The sequence below is a fragment of the Anomalospiza imberbis genome, chromosome 5 (genome assembly GCF_031753505.1).
Source record: "Anomalospiza imberbis isolate Cuckoo-Finch-1a 21T00152 chromosome 5, ASM3175350v1, whole genome shotgun sequence".
NCBI classification, from domain to species: Eukaryota; Metazoa; Chordata; class Aves; order Passeriformes; family Viduidae; genus Anomalospiza; species Anomalospiza imberbis.
The window spans coordinates 35,024,687-35,046,302 of record NC_089685.1 but is presented as its reverse complement, the minus strand read 5'-3'; the positions used below and the strand labels follow the sequence as shown (position 1 = coordinate 35,046,302).

Here is a 21,616-nt window from a genome sequence, read left to right as displayed (position 1 = left end):
TGGTACATAATGCAATTTCCAAACTCCACTTATAATAAACTTACTTTACAGCAATTGTATGGTCTGATTGCAGACTTATCTTTTCAAATCCTGTGTCATCTGTAATTCCCTTACTACCCTTCATGGTCCTTTTCATACATTTTTATATGACCATTTAAACTTTTCTCATGATTCATCTGTGGCTATGGCATCCCTCCATAAAGACACCCACATTTCTCAATTTACTTCTTTGTGGAGTGTGTTAGATCGAAACCATACCACACAGTGGTTTCTCCCAATCCTTATAAAATCTGTATTTCATAAGCACAATTACTTTTAGGAACATTCTCAGATTTAGGGTGAATATTTGAAATAAGGTAGTCAGACAGTTGATATCCTAGACTTATAACAAAGAGTATTACCCCAGAAAGGAACACAGGAAGTCAGAGGCAGGTATAGATCCACTCCTGAAAATGGGAAAGCTAGTTAAGAGAGCAGCTGGATGGAATTATTTTAAATGTAGAGTACTGATGGGTTTTTTGTGGATCCTACAAAAGCCAGGTTCTAAGTTACATATTTTTGTCACCTTCTATAGGTGTGTTATATACTGACACTTCCCATTTTTTTCAAATACAGAGACCAGAACTGAGGAACGGGAATTAACATTGATGACTGAAAACTTCATTTTGGCCAAGTGGACTTCATAAATCAGTTCAGATGAGTGTTCTCTTAATCTCTCACACTGTGTTCACCCTCAAAATTAAAACTTCGTTATTTTAATGACAAACTCAAAGAAATCTGTGTCCGACCCTTATTCCTACAAGCACTGCTGTACGGGGCTTCTTCAGAAAATAGGCTGATAGAAAACCCCAACAAAAATATCTCTATTTTTGCCTCAGGATTCCTAGTTGGAGGGACACAGAAGAAAACAAACAAGACAAAGCCCAAACCCAATGAAATAGGCTTATTGCCTTGTTTTCTGGAATGAGTCTAGCTCCTGTTGCTGAGAGGTATCCTGCACCTAGTGCCAGAACTAGGGTTGCTGTGCTGGGGTTCAAAATGCTTCTGGAAACCTGCACAGTAGGACTTTTGTGCACCACAATGCTCAGGTTTCTGAGGTCCTGACTTGCTGAGGAAGAGGAAAAGGATCTGAAGCAGATACTCAGGGGGAGAAAATGTTGGCAGATTCCTTACCCCTCCTCTCCTAGGATAAAGTAGACTTATCCCTTCATGCTGGTTGAACTTCTGAAGTGGAAGTATGAACACAACTGAATGAATGCTGGCAGTAAACACTAGGCAGTGAAAGAGTAATCCCCACAACGTAAAGCATTAAGAAATGCCATCATTTCAACTTCCTCTTAAAAGCAGGTCTGTAAAATATTTTTATGCTCACCTCTCAAAACTAACTTCTGCTTCCTTATTTACTTTTGAGGTGTAGGACAAGTCATAGAATTATTACAGAGAAGTACAAATCACAAGACACAGTAAGAACCTGGAGACTTGGTGATAACAACTGGTAGTGCTTCCCTAATGCTTGGTTAATATTTACCTGTGATAAAGCAACTATTTAAGCAACTGTGGATAACTTGGTAGTAACATTTGCTTTCAGGAGCAGAGCACAGTGTATTTAATGTGCTTTGAGAGGTTTTCTGAAGACACAAGAACAACTTTTATATCGAGGTCAAACTCTTAGGAAAGCTTCTTTTGCAGCACTTGTTTTTGTCTCAGCTTGTTGAAAATGGCGGGTGTAAGCAGATGCATGAAGTACTCCATGTTCATCTTCAACTTTTTATTTTGGGTAAGTTAGTGTTTAAACTGTTATTAATGATGTAGGAAATGTGTTCCCCATTATCTGAATGCTGCAGTTAGAGGGATTGTAAAGAAAATAGAGCATAAGTGGAACCAGAGTATGATTCCAAATCAGGGAGGGGAGAATATATTTAACTTTTGCCCTTCCCTTTGTCTTTTTCCATCTAAACACCTTTCCCTCTGCATTTAAAAGTAGACAAACCACAGATCTGTCTCCCTGTTCTTGTGCCCCTCATGTCAAGGGACATCACTCATCTCAGTCAGAAGATAACAGACTCTCCAATAACAATGCACAATTCTCTTCCTTTTATTGCTGCTGTTTGCATGCAAGATCCTGAAAATGGAGTTGCAACAGAAAATATGGAAGATTTACTTGAATTTTTAGCCTCCTAATTGATAAATGGTTTTCATATCCTTCTTTGTGGTTCTTTGCTTTACATTTAGTGTATAATTAGTTTCTGATGGTGGGCAGTACATGTTTCTAAGAATGTATGTGCTGGCAGTACTGCCACAGCTGTACCAAGGCCGATACAGCACAGCACAGCAGGCAGGTTTCTGGGTGTTATTTGAACCTTATTGTCTATTTATCGCATCTCAGCTGGGTTGCAAGAATTTCAGGTCCTGAAAGCTCTGGAAAGGTTTGAGTTAAATAATATTTCTCTCATGGTTCAACCTCACTGTCAGATTTCCTGACCGAGCTTTGTCAGGTTCACCAGGGGTTCACTGAAACCAGAAGCGGAACTACTAGCCATATTATGGGCTTTGCTGCAAGGGATTTTTTTCAAGTGAAAAGGTGCTACCATTCAAAAGGGACCACAAACAGCAGCCTTGGAAAATCTGTGGCTAGCCCAAATTCTCTGATTGCTTATGGACCTCCCATATAAATTCCTGACAGACCAGTGATGGTTTGGACTGTCTCCCCCAGTTTCTTCCTTCAGTTTAATGAAGGCAGATTGAAGATTTTTGACAATTGTGTTGAAGATTTATGCAACAGTACTTACAAGAATCTGTAAGTTTCTGAATTTAACTTCCTGTTTCCCAGGAAGCTTTTTCCTGATTTTCTGGTTTGACCCCAACCAGCAATCAAGTACCATGCAGACACTCACTCACTCCCCCACCAGCAGGACTGGGGAGAGAATTGAAGGCATAAAAGCTGGAAAATTCGTGAGTTGACATATAGACAGTTTAACAGGGAAAGCAAATGCCATTCATGTAAGCAAAACAAAACAAATAGTTAATTTCCTGCTTCACATGGGCAGGCAGGTGTTCAGTCATCTCCATGGGGGCAGGGCCTCATTATGTGAAGTGTTTACTTGTGAACACAAATACCATCACTCCAAATGTCCTTCCTCCTTCTTTTTGCCAGCTTTATCTACTGAGCAAGATGTCAAATGGTCTGGAACATCCCTTTGGTCAGCTGGGGTCACCTGTCCTGGCCGTGTCTCCTCCCAACCTCCCATGCACCCTCAGTCTCCTCACCAGAGTAGCAGTATGAAAGGAGGAAGAAAACTTGATATAAGCCCTGCTCAGCAATAGCAAAAACTTCTCTATGTTATCAACCCCGTGTTCAGTACAAATCCAAAACACAGCTCTATACTAGCCACTGTGAAGAAAATTACCCCAGCCAAAACCAGCACACCTGTTCACATTCATCTGTGTTTACTGTGAGCTGAAACATGGACAAATGTCTCAGACTAGCATTAGAAAACCTCCAAACTACTTCTAGAATGAACATTGGACTAGTGTCCTATGCCTCCAGTGACAGTATGGATTTCCTAGGGAGAAAAAAGGGGTGGGATCCTGGGGGAGTCTTGGAACAAGCATGTGTGAATCAAACTTCCTGTCTTTTTACCAAAGTTGAAAAACCCAAACTGTGTTCTGAGGGAGAAAATGCTGAGAGAATTCACTGTGCATGTGCCTGCCTCGATGGAAAAGAGAAGGACAGGAATGCAACTGTACTTAACTGTTTCAGGGAAGGTGTTTAACACTATTAAGATAGGGGAGAATGAAACAGAGAAGGATGGGAATGCAGTATAGTTAATCATTTTTAGGCAGATGTTTAGTTTATCATGATCAAGATTAGGAAGAACAGATGCATGGGCTGACAGAAATAGAATGAAACTGAATTTTTTTTGTTCACATTCCTGTCTCTAACTCATGGAAATCACTAAACTTCAACAGTAAGGTTGAGGGAACAGAGATGACTTTACAGCCACTCATCCCACAGCTGCTTTCTCTAGTACTCAAGGCAGCTGACAAGTGGAAAATTACTGATAGTGGGAAATGAAGGTGACTTTAACCTAAATAGATAAGAATGATAGTTGCGTATTTACCTGGTGTTCTTTCATTTTACACCCTTTGCAATCTCTCAGGGAGTGTCCTCTCTTAGAAGACTCAGGAATGGGCTCTCTAGCCTTCTGATGATTTTTTCTAAGCAGCTCATGCAGCATCACACTTTGTAAGCCCTGGAACAGTCTAAGATAGCTCAGCAAATTGACTATGGCTTCACTTCATGACATGTGTCCCCTTGGCATCTATATGCCCATGAGCCCCATGCTGGGCTCCACCACACAAATAGAGTTTTTCGTCTTCCCTGTTTAGTGAAAAACAGCAGACTGTTGCAGGCTTTTGAACATCTATGCTTTGGAACTGGGTGCCTATATGGAGTTTCTAACAGTCCTTAAGTTAATCCTTGTCAGTATTGTGCATTAAGCCTAACATTAAGCCTTCTTTCCCTTCTTTGGAGTTGGCAGGATATCCAGTCTCACCTGCTGACCTCATTGTGTCAACTTCTATTACTCCACATCATGCAAAATTGTAGAATAACCTATTTTTTTCACTGAATATTGATGTCTGACACTTGTTTGAAGCAACATGGTTAGTGACAAAGCATCTTTGATCAGTTGTTAATACCAGACTTGCAGTCCCATCTACAAAGTGGCCCCTTCCCTGAACCTTAATGTGAACATCTGAGTCCCTGAAGCAGCATCACAAGCTTAGCAGGTTTTCTGAGCCAGAGGCCACATTTTCTGTAGGACCTGCCTAGGGCTGTAATTTCAGGTGTCTCGAGGAAGTATTCCAGTCAAGTATTTTCTTTAACAGAAGCAACTTTTTAAAAGTTCCTCCTGATATCCTTGAACTGAATGTTTGGAAAGGGTGTGCCAGTGGAGGAAATTTCCCACAAATTTGGTATTTATGTGTATGAGAATTGCAGAATGTTAATATACTGTTGGTTCAGCACTATGTCAGGCTCATCTGAGGTGATATTGATTTAACCAACTAGGCTGTATTTCCTCCTCACACCAAAACTGAAAGCTTGAGAAGGACTAACCAAATTTGAGGGACAGCAGTACTGTTGCTGTTCTATTTATGAGACTGAGATAAGATCACTGATTCTTTGTCAAGGATTACAGCAAAAATACGATAGCCATCTAATTTTGGGAAAATGTGTGAAGGCATTTTCAAAGAAGCTCATTTTATTCCATCAGAAAACACTAGCAGTTCATTAAAAATGAAATTTCCTGGAATGAAAGTTTGTTTACTTGAAACTTTATTTCAAGAAAACTTTATAATGGAGTATTGTAGCAAACTTGACATGTTCAACTTGGATTCTTTGGGAACAGACCATTTTTATTTGCTATTACAAAACTTTTCTTTATGCGTTTTTATACACTTTGCATATTATGAAAATAACTAGAAACAAACCATTAAGATTTTACTGAAATGGAGCATGTTTTATCAACCTAAACCAGTTCTATTTTAAAAATTAAAACATGTGCACATCTTACTAAAATTTTGATTTATAAATGATGCTTCTATTTTTATGATGAGGAAATATTGTAGCATTCCCATTTGATTGATGAGTTCCTGTACATTTAGCTAAATTTGCTTCTACTACTCTGCTGTATTTTAACAGGAGGTCCTACATAACAAAAAAGACTGTGTGACAAACTCTCTTTGGATTTGTAGCAATAGATGCTTCAGCGGAAACTTTCACATTAGCAAGCCCATGTTCTCTAGCGAATAGCCACATCACTCCCACAGTGCTGCTGAACAAGACAGAAATGCACAGTCATATGATACCATCAGTTTCTAGGCAAATTCAGCAGGATTCAAAGCGTTTCAGTGGGGAATTATAGTTAAATTTGATAACATGTTATAGCTGTCATTGATTGTACAACTTTCTTTTTCATTTTTAAAATGTACTTATAGGAGCTTTACTTAGAGCAGGAAAATGTGTGGTAGCCATGGCTGAGTGCTGGCCCTATTCCATATTCAATGACCTGTGAAGGTCATTAATGCCTTTGATGCTGAATATTATCTGAAAACTTCTGTGGTGAAAGATTTTTAAAGAAAAAATACCTAAACCATGTAAAAAACTCCCTATTTTAATTTCAATAGTTCCAGTCTTCAAGGGAAATTCATAACAACATTTCAGGGCCATTTATAACTGGTGTATTAATGGCAGATAGAGATAATTATAAATCTGACTAGTCCCTGGTCCTCAGTGATGTCTCTTTCCTACCAGTCATCTCAGTAGGCACAATCCTTACACCAGAGTAGTCTCTTTGTTACCTGTGTCCAACAGTTAATAAAGATAAAATTCTGTGTAAGATTCATCAACAACAAGGTTAGGAATAGAGTGATTGGCACACAGGGGAATGGTACCTCAATGATCGATGAAATAGGAGCACAACTAGAAATGAAGGAATGTATCTGGACCTGTGATTCATCTTCCCTGACTTCAACATCTTAAGGAAAGTCATGCAGGTCAAACATTCATATGTACAAGACCAAGTTGTACTTGTCTGTTTTCTGTAAAATTATAATTGGAACAAATACTCTAGGCATTTTATGAGACCTGTTCTAAGGTTTGGAGATGGCCAGATATTACTTGCATTTGAAACAACAAAAAGAATTTATTTAGAACTTTCCTGTTAGATTTATCATAGAGAATGTCTCCAGATATGTGTCCTGAATAAGGCTAGAAACAGCAGATATGCAAACATCCCTTATCAAATCTCATATTTCCATTATTCAAGAAACAACATTCTTTACAGGCACGTTTTATGCATAGAATAGCAATTTATATTTCTCTCTCATCTGATGGAATTTCTGTGTGCTTCCCAAACACATGTATAAATCATCATGTAAATGCATAGTCCTCTGGGGTGGAAACATCAGGGATTTGATGCATACCTGAAGATTTAACTACACTTACGAATTTTCCTGGAAATGAATCAATATTCTCTGCTCCAGCAATTCATGTTTCTTTTGCTTTGCCAAACAAATGATTTCAGAAGTTTGGACAGCATATGGTGCAATTTGGATACTGAATGCTAGTAAAAAAGTTACTGACCTTTCTAACTTGTCTTTATTTTCTCCCACAGGTGTGTGGTTGCATTATTTTGGGAATCTCTATATGGATACGTGTTAGTGGTGCTCAGCAGGTAAATGCATGCAGTCATACCAGCACCATGTAAAATGTGGAAACTACTGCATACACTTTAATTTCCCATCTTCATTTCCACAAATTTTCTCTGGTTTTTTTTGAGGTGGTTTGTGTGGGTGAAGAGGAATGCATTTTATGATGTTAAGATTAAACATCATGGTGCAGGTAGTCAGATAAAGTGATTGATGCAAGCAGAGATATGTGACTATGAGAAGTAGCTGCTAGTGTTATTGATGCAGTTTCATGCAGATGCACACAGATTTCTGTATGAAAATGTGCCGCTCACCTCTAATGAAAAATAATTATGCTTTTGTTAATGATTTTGGTGTTAGAATAATGTGGAGGCATGCAGCTCATAGACTTTTCCATGTTTTTCCCTATTAGAATAGTATAGTCATATCTATTCCTAGGGTTACTCCATAAGTTTGTGGGGAATATTTTTATCTTTCTCACTATCTTCAATAACACAATTCTCATTTTCCCAGTAACTGCAACTTTGAAAGGGAGAAAGGATTTTTCCGTTCAAATTTTCAACAGCTCCTTAAAAACACCTTATCCTTTTCTCCTCATATTTATATATAAAGAGTTTTAAATGCCCAAGAATCTAGGATTACAATGTCCTAAAAGTCCTCCTGGAGGGTAGAAAAAAGACCCTGAATTGCCCTCATGGATTTTTTTGAATGGATATTAAATTACTTCAGATATTATGACGTTTGTTTTCTGCAAAGCTAGGGAAAATACAGTTTTGAGGAGCTCTTAATCTCACAGACATGCAGCAGAGGTTAGTCCTGTTGCTTCAAAGACCCCATTGTCCTGTAGGCCCTTTTGCCCAGTGAGTACCACTGGCACTGACTCTAAGGTTTAAGCAGTACATTCCCTCAAATCAATTTGGGCCATAGAAATGCAAATTAATTTGAAAGCTTAATTTAATAGAAGAATAGCATTCTTCTATTTCTAAAAAGACTTCTTGGCCAGAGAAGTGAAAAAAAAAACAGGTGTCACATGAAGCATGTTTTTTTTTCAGCTTTCAGATTGAGCCTTTAGTATAGATTAAATTGCAATTCTTCAGATAACTTCCCTGTTGCTCTAGCACAGTCTGTCAGTTAAGAACAGTAACTTTTAAACCAGTATTTTCCCACCTGGAAATAAAAATATGGTGAAGGTAAGAAGATAGCTTTATACATTCCCTGCCATTTGGCTTATTACACTGTTACCCAGTGTCCAGATGCCAGTCCCAGATGTCTCATGTCTGGCAGAGCATGAATGCAAGAGAACTTGGTTCAAGACGACACAGTGTCATTGGGTAAATTAGGTCATGGTGGAGAGCTCTGCCATACTCTTCTCTGGAAGAGGAAGAATCACAACTTTCACTCCTCAATCAACATTTTACTAGAAGCTAAAATTGCCATACTTGGTACTTAACAGTTTCTGGTATCATGGCTTGGATGGAGCTTGGAAAACCAAAACCACTACCAAATCTTATTTTTTGAGAGATTTCCTATTGAGAAAAGAATATTTAAATGTGTGTCAAACTGCTTTCCTGAAGCAACACTTAGTACTCCCCAAAAACATGTGAATTAAGAGTCAGGACCAAAATTGAAAGCATTTTCTCACAGTTTTGCCTCCAGGCAGGCAAAGTTCCCATTCAAAACCAATGTATGTTTCACCTCGGTAATAATTGAACAGACCATAAGGACTTGGCTGTAGATAAATAGAGCTTTCTAAGAATAAATAACAGGAGATTCAGTCCAACTTGGAAAGAGAAAGAACAACACATTCTTCAAATTATACTTGTCTATATACCTTTGCAATTTCCATTAGAAGATAAATGTGACAACTTCCAGACATTTTTGCTAATCTTGGCACCAGTATCACTGGAAAATATTCTTTGAACATTTTTCTCTCTTTAGGCCTTTGGCCTTATCCAGTCCTGTGGGAGCTGAATAATTTGATATTTAATAATATTGATGTATATGAATTGTTTAGTTGAATGCCCCACACATCAAAATAAAGTTTTCATCTCCAAGGGTAATATTAGAGATCAAGCTTGGGAGAAAAAAAAAAAAACTGCTTCGGAAAATACATCTAACTATTTCTCTAATATATGCAGCCTCACTCTGAGAAGTGCTTTCTCAGGAGCAGTCATAGAGTATGTTGCTGGTCTCCTAATGATAAACAGAGATTTTGTTTCTTTAACATTGGGTTAATGTAAGAGAGGTTTTGAGGTAACCAAGTCGCCTACTTCCAGTAAAAAGCAAAGATTCATTGACGGAAAACCAACTAAAAAGCCACTTTAAAGACAGAAGATCTATATTTATTCATTTACTCTGTAAAGTTGATTTTCATCTTGCACAGAAACAAAGGTGAAAAACCAGATTTTACAAATCTCTCCACCACAACATTTGAGAAGAGAGCATTAGAACATTGAGCTCCCATATTTATGGATCACAATTTCTCCATAGTTGCTACTCAGTATATTTATCAGTTACAAAATAATGATCTTGTTTTGGGGAATACAGATGCTTTTAGGAGGACCTTCTTGTAGCTGAAAGACTGTTTTTCCTCTTTCTTTTCAGGGGGTAGACAGCAGCATGCTTGCAGGAGTTAATCTACTAATTGCCGTGGGCGCCATCATCATGATCCTTGGGTTCCTCGGGTGTTGTGGTGCTGCAAAGGAGAGCCGGTGCATGCTGATGTTGGTAGGAAAGAAAAACATTTGTCTGCCTTTAACAGGCCACAGCTACATATGATGGATAGAGTCCTTGCAAGTAGAATCAAATGAGGATGGGAACCTTTTAATGTAACTGAAAGAATGATTATAATCTTGTGTTTTCTTTTCTCACCTTGAGTTTGGGCCCCTTCTGAATTCTGTTGTGGTAAAAATGATGGTTGGTCTCATCAGCAAGAAGACAGGGTCCAGAGAGACTTGAGCATGTCACTAGCTTTTTTTCCATCCAGGCATCATCAAAGTTCCCTCTGTCAGCTCTCACCCATTACCTATCCTATTTAATTGTCTAAATTCCCATTTGCTCTCTTTGCTGGTCCACCTAGAATGTCCTCCCTGTCCTCCTGCCCAAGTCTCACCAACACACTGTTATCATGACACTGTTCTGGTGTGTGCCTTGTTTTGATCACCAGCTGAGCATGGTCTGTCTTGAGCACCACTTTTTCTTATCATCAAAGAAGAAATAGTTGGAGCAGCTCGGACTGGAAAATCATTCTACCTACATGGTTATTCAAGCACATGAAAGATAAATGTTAACTTCAATTACATCACCTTGGTCAAAAGTAATATAGTTTTCTACCTTTTTGGTTTTTTCCAGTTTTTTATTGCACTGCTTCTGATACTGATTCTTCAGGTCACAGGAGGTGTTTTAGGAGCTGTGTACAAACCTCAGGTACAGTATTATTCTATATGTTCATTGATGTCTTCATATAGTTTTGTTTCTTCTCAAAAAATTAGTAATATATTTTAACTTGCAGGTTGAAGAAGTCTTTAACCTTACTCTAAGTGAAAGTATGCATGTACTGCAAAGTACTACAGGAGAATATAAAGAGTATCAGGAAGAGTTCCAGAAGCTGGAGAAAAAGGTAATTAAACAGTAAAAAAACGAAGGGGTTGTTATCTGTCTCATCTTTGGCATCTGTCTCCTCTTTATTTTATGACTACTCTGCAGTAAATTTGAATTTAATTCCCTGGGGATGGGAAAGGGTCTGACTTAAAGGCAAGTTGAAACACCACAGAAGGGACTTCTGTTCTCTTGATAGGACAGGGTCTTCCTGTGATGATTTGTTTGTGCAATAGTGCTGTCTGTAAGAGCAATGAAGCAAGGACACACCACATGCAAGTAAGACTGACAATTAGCTAAACTCTTTCAGGAGAGGACTGCATGGCCCTTTCTTACAGCTTTCCCTTCTGAAGGAACTTTGATCCTTCACCATTTCCCAAATAAGAACTCTCCAGTACTTTTAAGGAAAGTTTACCCCAGGGATTAGGAAAACATCAGGAGAGGAGTGTATTTAATTTAGAATATCCTGCTGCTATGAAGTCATTAAATGCCATGCTTTACTGTGCTAGAAGAGGGAAGAAAATATGATGAGAAGTTTGTTTTTATTGTGTTTGCACTTTTCATGTTGCTCCCATCCTGCAAGACCCTGGAATCTCATTGATGACATCGACAGCATTCACCCCTTCCCCTCCCACAGGCACCTGGGTCTGTACATTGAGAGAATGCCTGCTGTTCTGGTTTTTTAGTCCCTAATGGGTGATTAATTTTATAGATTCACTTAATTTTTATGTTTTTAAAGACTTCTGTATGAAAGAAAACCAAACAAGGAACAAAATTTAGGTGTCTTATGTTACTTCCACTTCTTCCCCATTCCATATCCAGCTTTGTCCTCTGCTTCTGAGACAGCTTATTTCTTCTGATATAATAAGCCCTCTGAAGAGATGAGCAAAATGAAAAATCCTATAATTACTGCATTAATTTTTAAATGTAGCAGGATTTCTGTATTATGTCCCACAGCGTTTGCTTTTATACAAAATTATGTGAACCTTTCCAGCTGCTCTTTAATAGAGGGAGGACCGCAAACCCAAGTTTGCACCTCTGAGCATTAGTGGCTTGAATATAGTGGAACATGAAGTAAAACTGCACCTGGTTTAGGTTTCACAAACCCCAAATGGAGCCCTGGTCTCCTCAGTCCATTTCTAATTTAAAGAGATAACCATCATTCAAAGGGGTTGTTTTTCTAGATTTCAGAGTTTTATGTGCCTGAATTTTACATTTCCAGCCTGGCTTTTCAAGATGTGAAATGTGGATGTTACTGGAGCTGGCAAATTACCTTCTGCAAGTACAGCCTAGAGAACAAAGGCTAGATTTTTAAAAATACTATACCCAGTGTTCTAGTTCCATTCTGGCACTGATAATTACTAGCTTTATAGTATGTTAATGTTTTTTGAGCATTTTATACTGAAAATCTGGTCTTTTTTCTCCTATCTCTTAAAAAAAATGCACTTACATTCTTATAAATGGTATAGAAATGTAAAGAGTATTTGAGATATACCAATTTGGTAGAACTTCCATATTGAAAAAGGTGAAATAATTTTTTTTTTGTTCCTGTCAGCTCCCTCACCTACTCTCTTTGAATTGAAAATCACATCTTTTTTAACTCTTCTCCACATTTACTCCTTTCTTGCAGTACCAATGTTGTGGATTGCAGAATGGACCTGAAGACTGGGGAGAAAATTTTGACAAACAAAAAGACATCTGTCAGTGTGAACTAGAGAAGACATCAGACCTCTGCATCAAATATAAAAATACATCTAGATACATCTATAAAAAGGTGAGAAAAATTTTCATTCTTCTTTCCAAAGAGCCAAGTTTTAACCCAAGGTTATCTCTGTTGACTGGTCTGGCCAGGAGTTCTGTATCTTTCTGAAAAGGCAAAGTTTTGCTTTCTCTTTCTTAGCCAGAATTTCCCTCACACCACCTGTTAAGAAATGACTGTTCATAACTCTGCTTCTTCCTCTTCCTGAGATATCTTCAGTTTAGGCCCTTAGCAATCTGCACGGTTACTGTTGAAGAAAATTATTGACTTTGGGGTCAGGATATGACCCTGGGTCAGAGCTGCACACCAGCTACCCTTTGGCTCTCGTTCCTCTCTCAGAAGGCCATGCTCCTATCCAGGCTCATTGTGGTAGTAGACATGTTGACTTAGAGACATTCAAAATGCTAAGGTATATTGAAAATCAAACATATTAAATGCAAGACCTTTGGGGGTTTATAATCCTTTAATAAAAAACCCACACTCACTTTGCAGGATCTGCTGGAAAGAAACCTTACATATTGTGGGATTAATGGCAGAATATTCAGAGTGATTTCTTACAACTACAGCCTTTTGAAAATCTTAATTACTGTAATAAGGCAAAGTATCTGGTGACAGGTAAAAACAAAGCACACTCAGAAGAGTACCATCTCGTAGACAGTAGAGATCTCAAAGAATCAATTTCATGGTTTGCTTGTCTCCTTATGCAGAAATATGGATATGAAAAAAAAAATTAAAAGAAATGCACAAAATAATTGAATAGCACAAAGTAATTGAAGTTTTAGAATGTTGGTCATGCAAATTTTGCCAGTATGCACCTAGCAACAAGTGGATTTTAGCAAATGTTCATTCTGGTTGTATAATTCTCTAGTTGCACAGCTCCTTAATCAGGTCCTGCCTGAGCAGTAATTTCCTCCCCATGTAGTCCCACAGAAGCAAATACTATTTTAAAGCAATGAAACAATCTGGTTAAGTAGAAGATACCAGAACCCAATCTGGAAATAAGATGTATACAAAGAGGCTGTTTTGGCCACACTTTAATGTCTTTTTGGCCTCAGGCAAGCCCTCAAAGGACACATGAGAAGCCATCTGTAAAATTACTGCAGGTGCAAGATGTTGCTCATATGAACACACAGATTTCATGGTGATGTGAGATGCTAGTAGAAACATCCAACTCTTCTGATATGGGAAAAAATATTTGAAATCCAGTGCAGTTATGAGTCAGCTTAACTGAGAGATTTTTAGAAGAACTAGAAGGAGAAGACCCATGTGTTTATTGTAGGCGAGGAAATATGGTGAAAAAATTCAACTATATTTGGGGGGAAGGTAGTTGTACAGTTGTAACAGTAATGTAATTTGGATATATTTAAGCTGTACTTGGCTTTCCCTCCTGTTTGCAGAGAGAGGATTTTCAGTGCCTGGAGAAGATGTAGTCACTGTAAGAACAGACTTATGCAAATATCCGAAAGGAGAGTAGCTCTGCACAGAACTTCAGCTGTAGAAACATAGAATATACTGGGCTGGAAGGGACCCATTAGAATCATCGAGTCCAATTCCTGGCCCTGCACATGACAGCCCCAAGAATCACATCATTTGCATGAGAACATTGTCCAAATGCTTTTTGAACTCTGTCAGGTTTGGTACTGTGACCACTGCCCTGGGGAGCCTGTTCCAGTGCCCAGACACCCTCTGGGTGAAGAACTTTTTCCTGATATCCAAGCTAATCTCCCCTGAATCAGCTTCATGGTATTGCCTTCAGTCCTTTCACTGTTCATGAGAGTGAAGAAATCAGTACCTACCCCTCTGCTTCTCCTCATGGGGATGCTGAAGATACAAATGAGGTCTCACCTCAGTCTCCTCTTCTCTAGGTTGAATAGAACAAGTGTCCTCAGCCACCCCTTATATGGCTTCACCTAAAGGCCCTTCACATGGTCCTACTTTGGACAATCTCTAGTAGCTTTATATCTTTCATATATTATGTTGCCCAAAACTGCCCCCAGTACTCAAGGCAAGGCCACCCCAGAGCAGAGCACAGTAGGACAATCCCCTCCCTTGCCTGGCTGGTGATGCTGTGCCTGATGTCCCCCAGGACAGGGTTGGCCCTCCTGGATGCCAGGGCACTGCTGGCTCACGTTCAACTTGCTGTGGAGCAGGACCCCCAGGTCCCTTTCTGTGGGGCTGCTCTCCAGCATCTTGTTCCCCAGTCAAACCCCAACACAAACAGGGTTGCAAAATCTGGCAGTTGACCTTGTTAATCTTCATATGATTGGTGATTGCCCATCTCATTGTTTTGTTGAGCTCTCTCTCTAGGGCCTCTCTTCCCTCAAGGAAGTCAACAGTTCCTCCTAGTTTAGTGTTGTTGGCAAACATCCTTACTATTCCTTCGAGTCCTGCATTCAAGTTGTTAAGGAACATGTTGAAGAGAATTGGACTGAGGATAGAGCCCTGCAGAATCCCACTACTAACCAGACTCCAGACTGATGTTACCTCACTTACTATAACTTTTTGTCCCTGACCCATGAGCCAGTTGCTCACCTGTGGCATAACATGGCTGTATGCTGGACATTTTGTCCAGAAGGATACTGTGAGAGACAGCACCAAAATCTTTGCTGAAGTCCAAAAAGTTTACATCTACTGGCTTTCCAAGATCAGTTAGGTGGGCTACTCTGTCATAGAAGGAATCAAGTTCAACAAGCAGGACTTTTCCCTCATGAAGCCATGCTGATTACTCTCTTTCTTCCAGCCCCAGCCAAGGACCACCAAACACTTGACAAAATTAATTTTGAAGCTAGGTTTTATAACTAAATATTTTTAGTTAATCCCAAGTCTAATAACAGACCTTGAAGTTTCAAATCCAAAGATTAGATTGGTGGGAAACAAGTTCCCTTTCAGACCTGGTCATGGCTGGCTGCATTGACTCTTTCCTAGTAGCAAATAATTACCAAATGAAAGTAAGAACAAACACTTCTTTCCTTGTTAATACAAACATTAGGCATTGCAGCTGTATGTCTTCCTTGAAAATAGTAACTTTTTATGGTCAGCTACTAAATCTTCATACTTGGAAAGGCAAAGGCTTTTGCAGAGAATAAGGTACACATAGCTGTGTGTTTTGTGTTCATTAGCAACAAGCCAGAGTAAATTTAAATAGCCTTTTTTTAGCACAGAGCTAAAGAGAAGGAGAGAGAGAGTTTGAGAGTTATTTTAAAAGATGCATTCCTATATAACCATAGGATAATATTGCTTACCTATAATTAATAATTTTGTTTTCTTTTTCAGTCTTGTGGAGAAGTGATTGTGCAACAAATTAAAGACAATCTGGTCATAATTATGGGGATCGCCTTTGGACTGGCTGTTGTTGAGGTACCAGTGTACACTGTTAAAACACTTAGTAGATGACAAGCAATATATTCTACTTGGAAATACATTGGGAATGGGATTAAAACACATGGCTTGCTCAATTAATAGACAAGGGAAAACCACCTCTCACCTTAGCTACAACCTTACTGTTATTCATATAAACATATTTAATTAAAGTATATGGCTGCTGAGCTGCAAATTTCAGGTAATATCAGACCACCCTGCTGCCTGTATAAGTGTATCACATGGGATATTTTCTTCAAAAAAAAAAAGCCAGTCTTGAAGCCAGGTTGTGCCTTGACACTGAGCCCTGTGTACAGAGATGTGTGTGAATAAACAGCACCAGAAGACATGAGGAAGAACAGCCAGATTTTTCCTCCTCTTTTTCATCTTTTCTTGAGAAAAAATTCAACTCCTAAAAAAATTTAGCCTCTAGAGTACATATTTTTATAATTAATAAATTTTGGTACAAAATTATAATTCTGAAGCATTAAAACTTTAAGCATCAAGATGACGTATGAATGTGTCTGAGTGCACATGTGAGGCTCCATATATTCCTGTGTATAGAAAAATACAAAGTATGTGAACTGTTTCTTTCAATTTCCTCACCATACACTAAAGGATAACATGCAAGATTTCCTCTGAAGAGAGGAGGAAAATAACTGAGGCTATCCAGTCAGCTACTTGATTTTGATTTGAATAGGAGAAAATGATAAAGAAATAGGGGATTTCATCATGATGCTTTCTTCAGTCATCTTTTTTTCACTCTTCCTCCTTTGTTTTCTTCCACCCTCACTCTCCACCAGTGGATGTTTGAGGGAAAAACAGAACTGACAAAGATTGCTGTGGAAAGTTCAGTCTATTACTCAAATCAAAAACTTCTTAACATCATTGGCAGAGGATTGCTCCTCATGGTAGAAGAGTGGGAAAGAGCCCCAACTCAAAACTGTGATTCTAGGAAAATAGTAGTAAGTGGGGAAGAATTATGTAGCTGCAGCACTGGAAGAGGACAGGCTACCAACTTCTTACTCAGCACAGGTTTTCTGGTATTTAAGGAGCTATATGTGGGTGGTCAGTTCTCTCACCCATATGTTTACTTTGAGGGAAAAATAGGTGAAATACACTGATATTAAATGGCCTTAAAATATAATTGAGGTGTAAAATTGCATCTGTATGTCTAAAGCAAATTATAAGTCGCTTTGCTCTAGTTACTGCCGTTATGTGAGTTGTAGCCTTTAGTTCATTGGCCATCATTCTTTCCTGTTCTCCAGCTGGCATTTTCTGTGCTGGCTGCCTCTCCCAGTCATAAAAGGATTAGAAAACAACATGAATAAACAATATGAGACTCAGCACAAATTGTCAGATGGCAATTTACACTTGATAAACATTTCGTGTTTCCACATTAACTCAAGCAATTGCAAATCAAAGGCACTTGCTTAACCACCTCTCTGCTCTAGGAAATCCCAGATGAAAAAAGGTGCTCTTCCCACCTCTGTTTGCTTCATTATGCCACTTGTGAGCTGTTACTGCTTTCAGCTCATCCTACTAGTGAAAATTATACAGATAAGAAGGGCCCAGTTTCATTTGGGTGCAAGTGCAAATGTGGGCATAGTATGTCAGGGAAGCCTTGTCGGTTTATTCCAGGTGTGAGTCCATCCCTTTGTCTTAGCCGTACCTCTGTGCTACATATACTCTTCTCTGTCTCTTCCTTAAGTAAATAAAGTATGTCAGTGTTTGTGGCTTCAAAGGTGTCAGTTGGGCGCTTTCCATTTTTGTGGAACACCTTCATAGACTGGTTAAATTTAAATTCAGAAGGAAGCTTTCTGATCTGATCCCACCAGCTGTCTGCCATGGGTCATGGAATTGTACCCAGTAATTCCCAATACAGAAGGTGACTCTACTGAATTTTCTATTTCTCGTAACATCTTCTTCAGTGAACTCACTATTGTTTCTATCCTAAGTGCATTACTGATAAATATAAAATATTTGTTGCATGATCATTTGCAACTCAAAACAGTGAGGTAGGTTTATAGATGTATACCTGTATACAGTATACACATGAATATGTATACCTGTACACATGCACTTCACACATATGTTTACATAGAAGAGAGTAACAGTGGAAAAGAAGAGAGATTTCAAAGGGAGACAACCCTTAGAATACACAGTGAACATTCCTCTAAGTTTATCAGAAACTAAAATGCTCAATTTTTGTCCAAATTTCTTGAACTTCTCCGTAATTGCTGCTCCATTACAGCTAACAACTGCATTTTAAACACATAGAGCTACAGGGGTTCTCAGGCACAGAGGCAATCCATCTTTTAAACAAATGAAACTTCATGGTATCTGCAGTCTTACCTGTGGTATATACTGACTTCATTAAAGTGTCTGTATTCTGTAAGAGGCACATTGGGAAAAGTCTTCTTCACAGCAGATTTATCCTGCATGTAAATACAAGACATTTGCAAATAAAATATTCCCATTGCGTATCAGTTGTATCCTGGGATTTCCAGAATTGCCAAGTAATACCAGAAATTTCTTTGTTTTCCAGATTCTTGGTTTGGTGTTTTCTATGACCCTCTACTGCCAGATTGGGAGAAAATGAAACTGTGAAAATGTCAGAATGATGTCACCAGTCAAATCAAGATCTTTCTAGAAAGAGAGCTAGAGATATGGCTGGCCACATTCAGATAAATATATGCATGTCCCAGGCAGCTGTTCTGATGAAAGTGGCAGCCCTTGTGCTCATGGATGCTTGACAACTTGCAAAATGACCTCTTTATATTTCATAAGATTTAATGATACGAATATGATTTTTTATTTGCAATAAACATCTATGTTTATGTTTCTGAGGTGTTTATTTTGTCTGAAGATAGCAGTTATGTCATGTTGAGAGTGAGTTCACCCTCATGAGTGTTAAACCACCCACAGCAGAGTCACCATAAACAGCTGCAAACCATCATGCAGTGGCTGACTGCTCCAGGGAACTCAGGTCCCTCTGCTTGTGGAGCAGGGTGTTTTCATTAAGAGAGTTGTGGATCAGGGTTTTGTTACCTGTGGAAAGGGCAGCTAACTTGCAAGCGAATAGGAAAGCCACGTTTCCTTTCAGGGATGTTTGAATCAGTATCTTGGCAGCTGAGATGGTTGCTCCAGGGCCCAAATGATGCTTAGGCTGCGTAAATGAGCTGGATTTAGTGGCATGTGTTTTACAAATTAGCATCAATGGTGAAATCTAAGTCCACATGGAGGCAAGGCGTACACAGAAGTCATGCAGGTAAGGCTTGCCCAGAGCAGCTAAGGCAAGTGGGAGGACAAACACAGGGCATGGCTGGCAGCACAGCAGCAGCCGTATAAAGCCTGCCTGCCTTTGGACTGACCAGTGCATGCCAGTGTTTGGGCCCTGAGGTACTGACAGCCCTGATGGTCCCTGCCCAGCCGCCCCGGTTTCCCTGCACACTGCCCATGGCAAGGACACCACATCAGCCTCCTGGGCCAGATGGTTCCTGCCCCACCAATGTCACAGTAGGGCTGGTCTCCAGCTCCCCTGCCTGGTTATGTAGTCCCACCAAGCTGGGCCTGCCCATGTGTCCTGGTGTGGCCTCAGCCCATCCCCAGGAAGAGTGTGATGCCAGGGGCTGGGGCTGCCCTGGTGCCCTGCACTGCCCCACTCCTGACCGGAATGGAGGAATGGGCCAGGCTCTGCCTTGCCACCCCAGTGGAACCCCATGTGGTCCCAAGCCCTGGGGACCTGCTGGCCTAGGTTGCCCTCTAACAGAAATGGCATCAGGGACAAGATTTTTAAGGTATGAGGTTGTCTAATGATGCCCTCAGGGACCTGCTGAGGTTTTACACAGCAGGCTGATGGCCTCCCTGCTGTGTGTTGGGATTAGCTGATTTATCCAGCTCTGCTGGACCCTCATCTTCATAATAGGAGCAACTTTAAACACCTCTCACAGCTGCTCTTAAGAGAAAACCACGTATCATGCTCCTCTTGTTAAAGACTCCTCAGGTGCCCTCGACTGTCTCGAATCACACCCTGACTGCTCCCATCTTAACAAAGCAATGCAAACTTGCTTACAAATGCATTAAAAGCTTCCTTTGAGCAAAGACCCTTGTCCATATCAAATTCCAGCAGAATTGGATTAAGGTAAAATTCATCTGCAGCAACAAGCTTTTTTTAAAAACTCAACCAGAGGAAGTTCCTGTCCCACCCCCCCCGTCCTTCCCTAGCACTCAGACCATTAGGCCAAGCAGTGATCCTGCTTTCAGTAATACATGTGTCTCCCAGGAAAGTCATCTAGCTACCAGACAGTTCTGGCACTTGTCCTTCCCTCTGCTGAACCTCAGAAGCTGTGCCAGAAGAATTCAAACTTTGTTGGACCAGAGAAGAACCATGACTCCATAACCCAGCTGTACTAACTGGAAAAAGAAATGCCGGCTTCTAGTTCCTCCTTCTCCCCAGAGTGTTTTTTTCTGTGCGTATCTTATCCATCTTCTGAAGTCCTGGGAGCTGAGCCTAAATCACCCAGATCATGGTATGGCAGCCGGAATCCCGGATTATCACTACAGAAAAATATTGGGAGAATAAGGCAACATGGAAAGAGAAATGCACATTCTTCTTCTTCCTTCTTCTTCCCATTAGAAGGACTGTTCTGTATGAATGAAGAGGGACTCTCATAGAGAGGGGTCTTAGAGCTGTGGATACCTAATGGATGGACATGATGGAGAAATTACAGCTCATCCTTGCTGCCAGGAGGAGTCAACTTCAGGCAGCTGTAAACTTGAGTATTACTGGCATGAATTTGCAATGAGCATTGAGATGAGACTGACAATGTACACTGGCTCAGACACCAGTCTGGTCCTGTATGCTGCTCTGGGGATTCAGATGTGTAAAATCAAGCTGTAATACATGTAAATTTTGGTTGTCTACTGCCTGATTTTGGATATAATCCTCAAAATAATATTTTCTTGCATCAAAATAATGATGTATGACATATTAGACTTTTTGTTAAAACACTCAAAACTGTTGATATTAAAACCAGCATCAAAATATTGTCTTCAGGGAGGAACTTTGACACAGGAGTTTTATCTGGAGCTAAGGTGAGCAGTTACTTTGTTTATTTATGCAATTTGTCTCTATTATGTAAAACTCTAAGGAATAAAAGTAAAGGACTATCATTATATGCTACCATGACTGTTTAAATGGGATTGAGCCAATGAAGCAATTCTGAATATTATCAGCTTGCCAGTGGAGTGGGTGTGTCACTAAAACATGCCCATTGCCTTTGATGTTGCAAAACTTACTTTCTTCTAATGTTCTGTCACCTCCTGAAGTTTTCTTCTTCATTTTTTCAATGGAAGCAGCAAAATGCTCAGCATAAAACAAAAAGAAATCTGTCTGGATAAGATTCATCTGGCCATTTGCAAAACAACAGAGTATAAACTCGTATCATAGAATTATGAAATGGTTTGGATTGGAAGGTACCTTTAAAGACCATCTTTAAAGTCCACCCCCATTGCCATATCTGTGCTATTAGTTTGAACTCTCCCTATAATCAATGAAGAGAAAAAACACATCTTGGATTTGAGCCATCTCATTCTAAAATAGATGTCCAAAGAGGTAAGAAGAGTGATTTTCATTGCAAATAGGTGAAATTGAAGTGAATGAATCCTGCTCCACAACACTGAACTTAT

At 39.5% G+C, this 21,616-nt stretch overlaps 1 protein-coding gene across 1 annotated transcript; it reads left to right on the top strand.

Moving 5' to 3' along the window:
• The first annotated feature begins 1,420 nt into the window (after nucleotides 1–1,420).
• On the top strand, nucleotides 1,421–18,769 carry TSPAN8 (tetraspanin 8). Its single transcript, XM_068190213.1, has 8 exons — nucleotides 1,421–1,777; nucleotides 7,179–7,238; nucleotides 9,817–9,939; nucleotides 10,564–10,638; nucleotides 10,724–10,831; nucleotides 12,440–12,583; nucleotides 15,842–15,925; nucleotides 18,474–18,769. Exons 1-8 carry the CDS (start codon nucleotides 1,718–1,720, stop codon nucleotides 18,525–18,527), a joined length of 708 nt encoding a protein of 235 aa, XP_068046314.1. The 5' UTR covers nucleotides 1,421–1,717; the 3' UTR covers nucleotides 18,528–18,769.
• The last annotated feature ends 2,847 nt before the right edge of the window (nucleotides 18,770–21,616 follow it).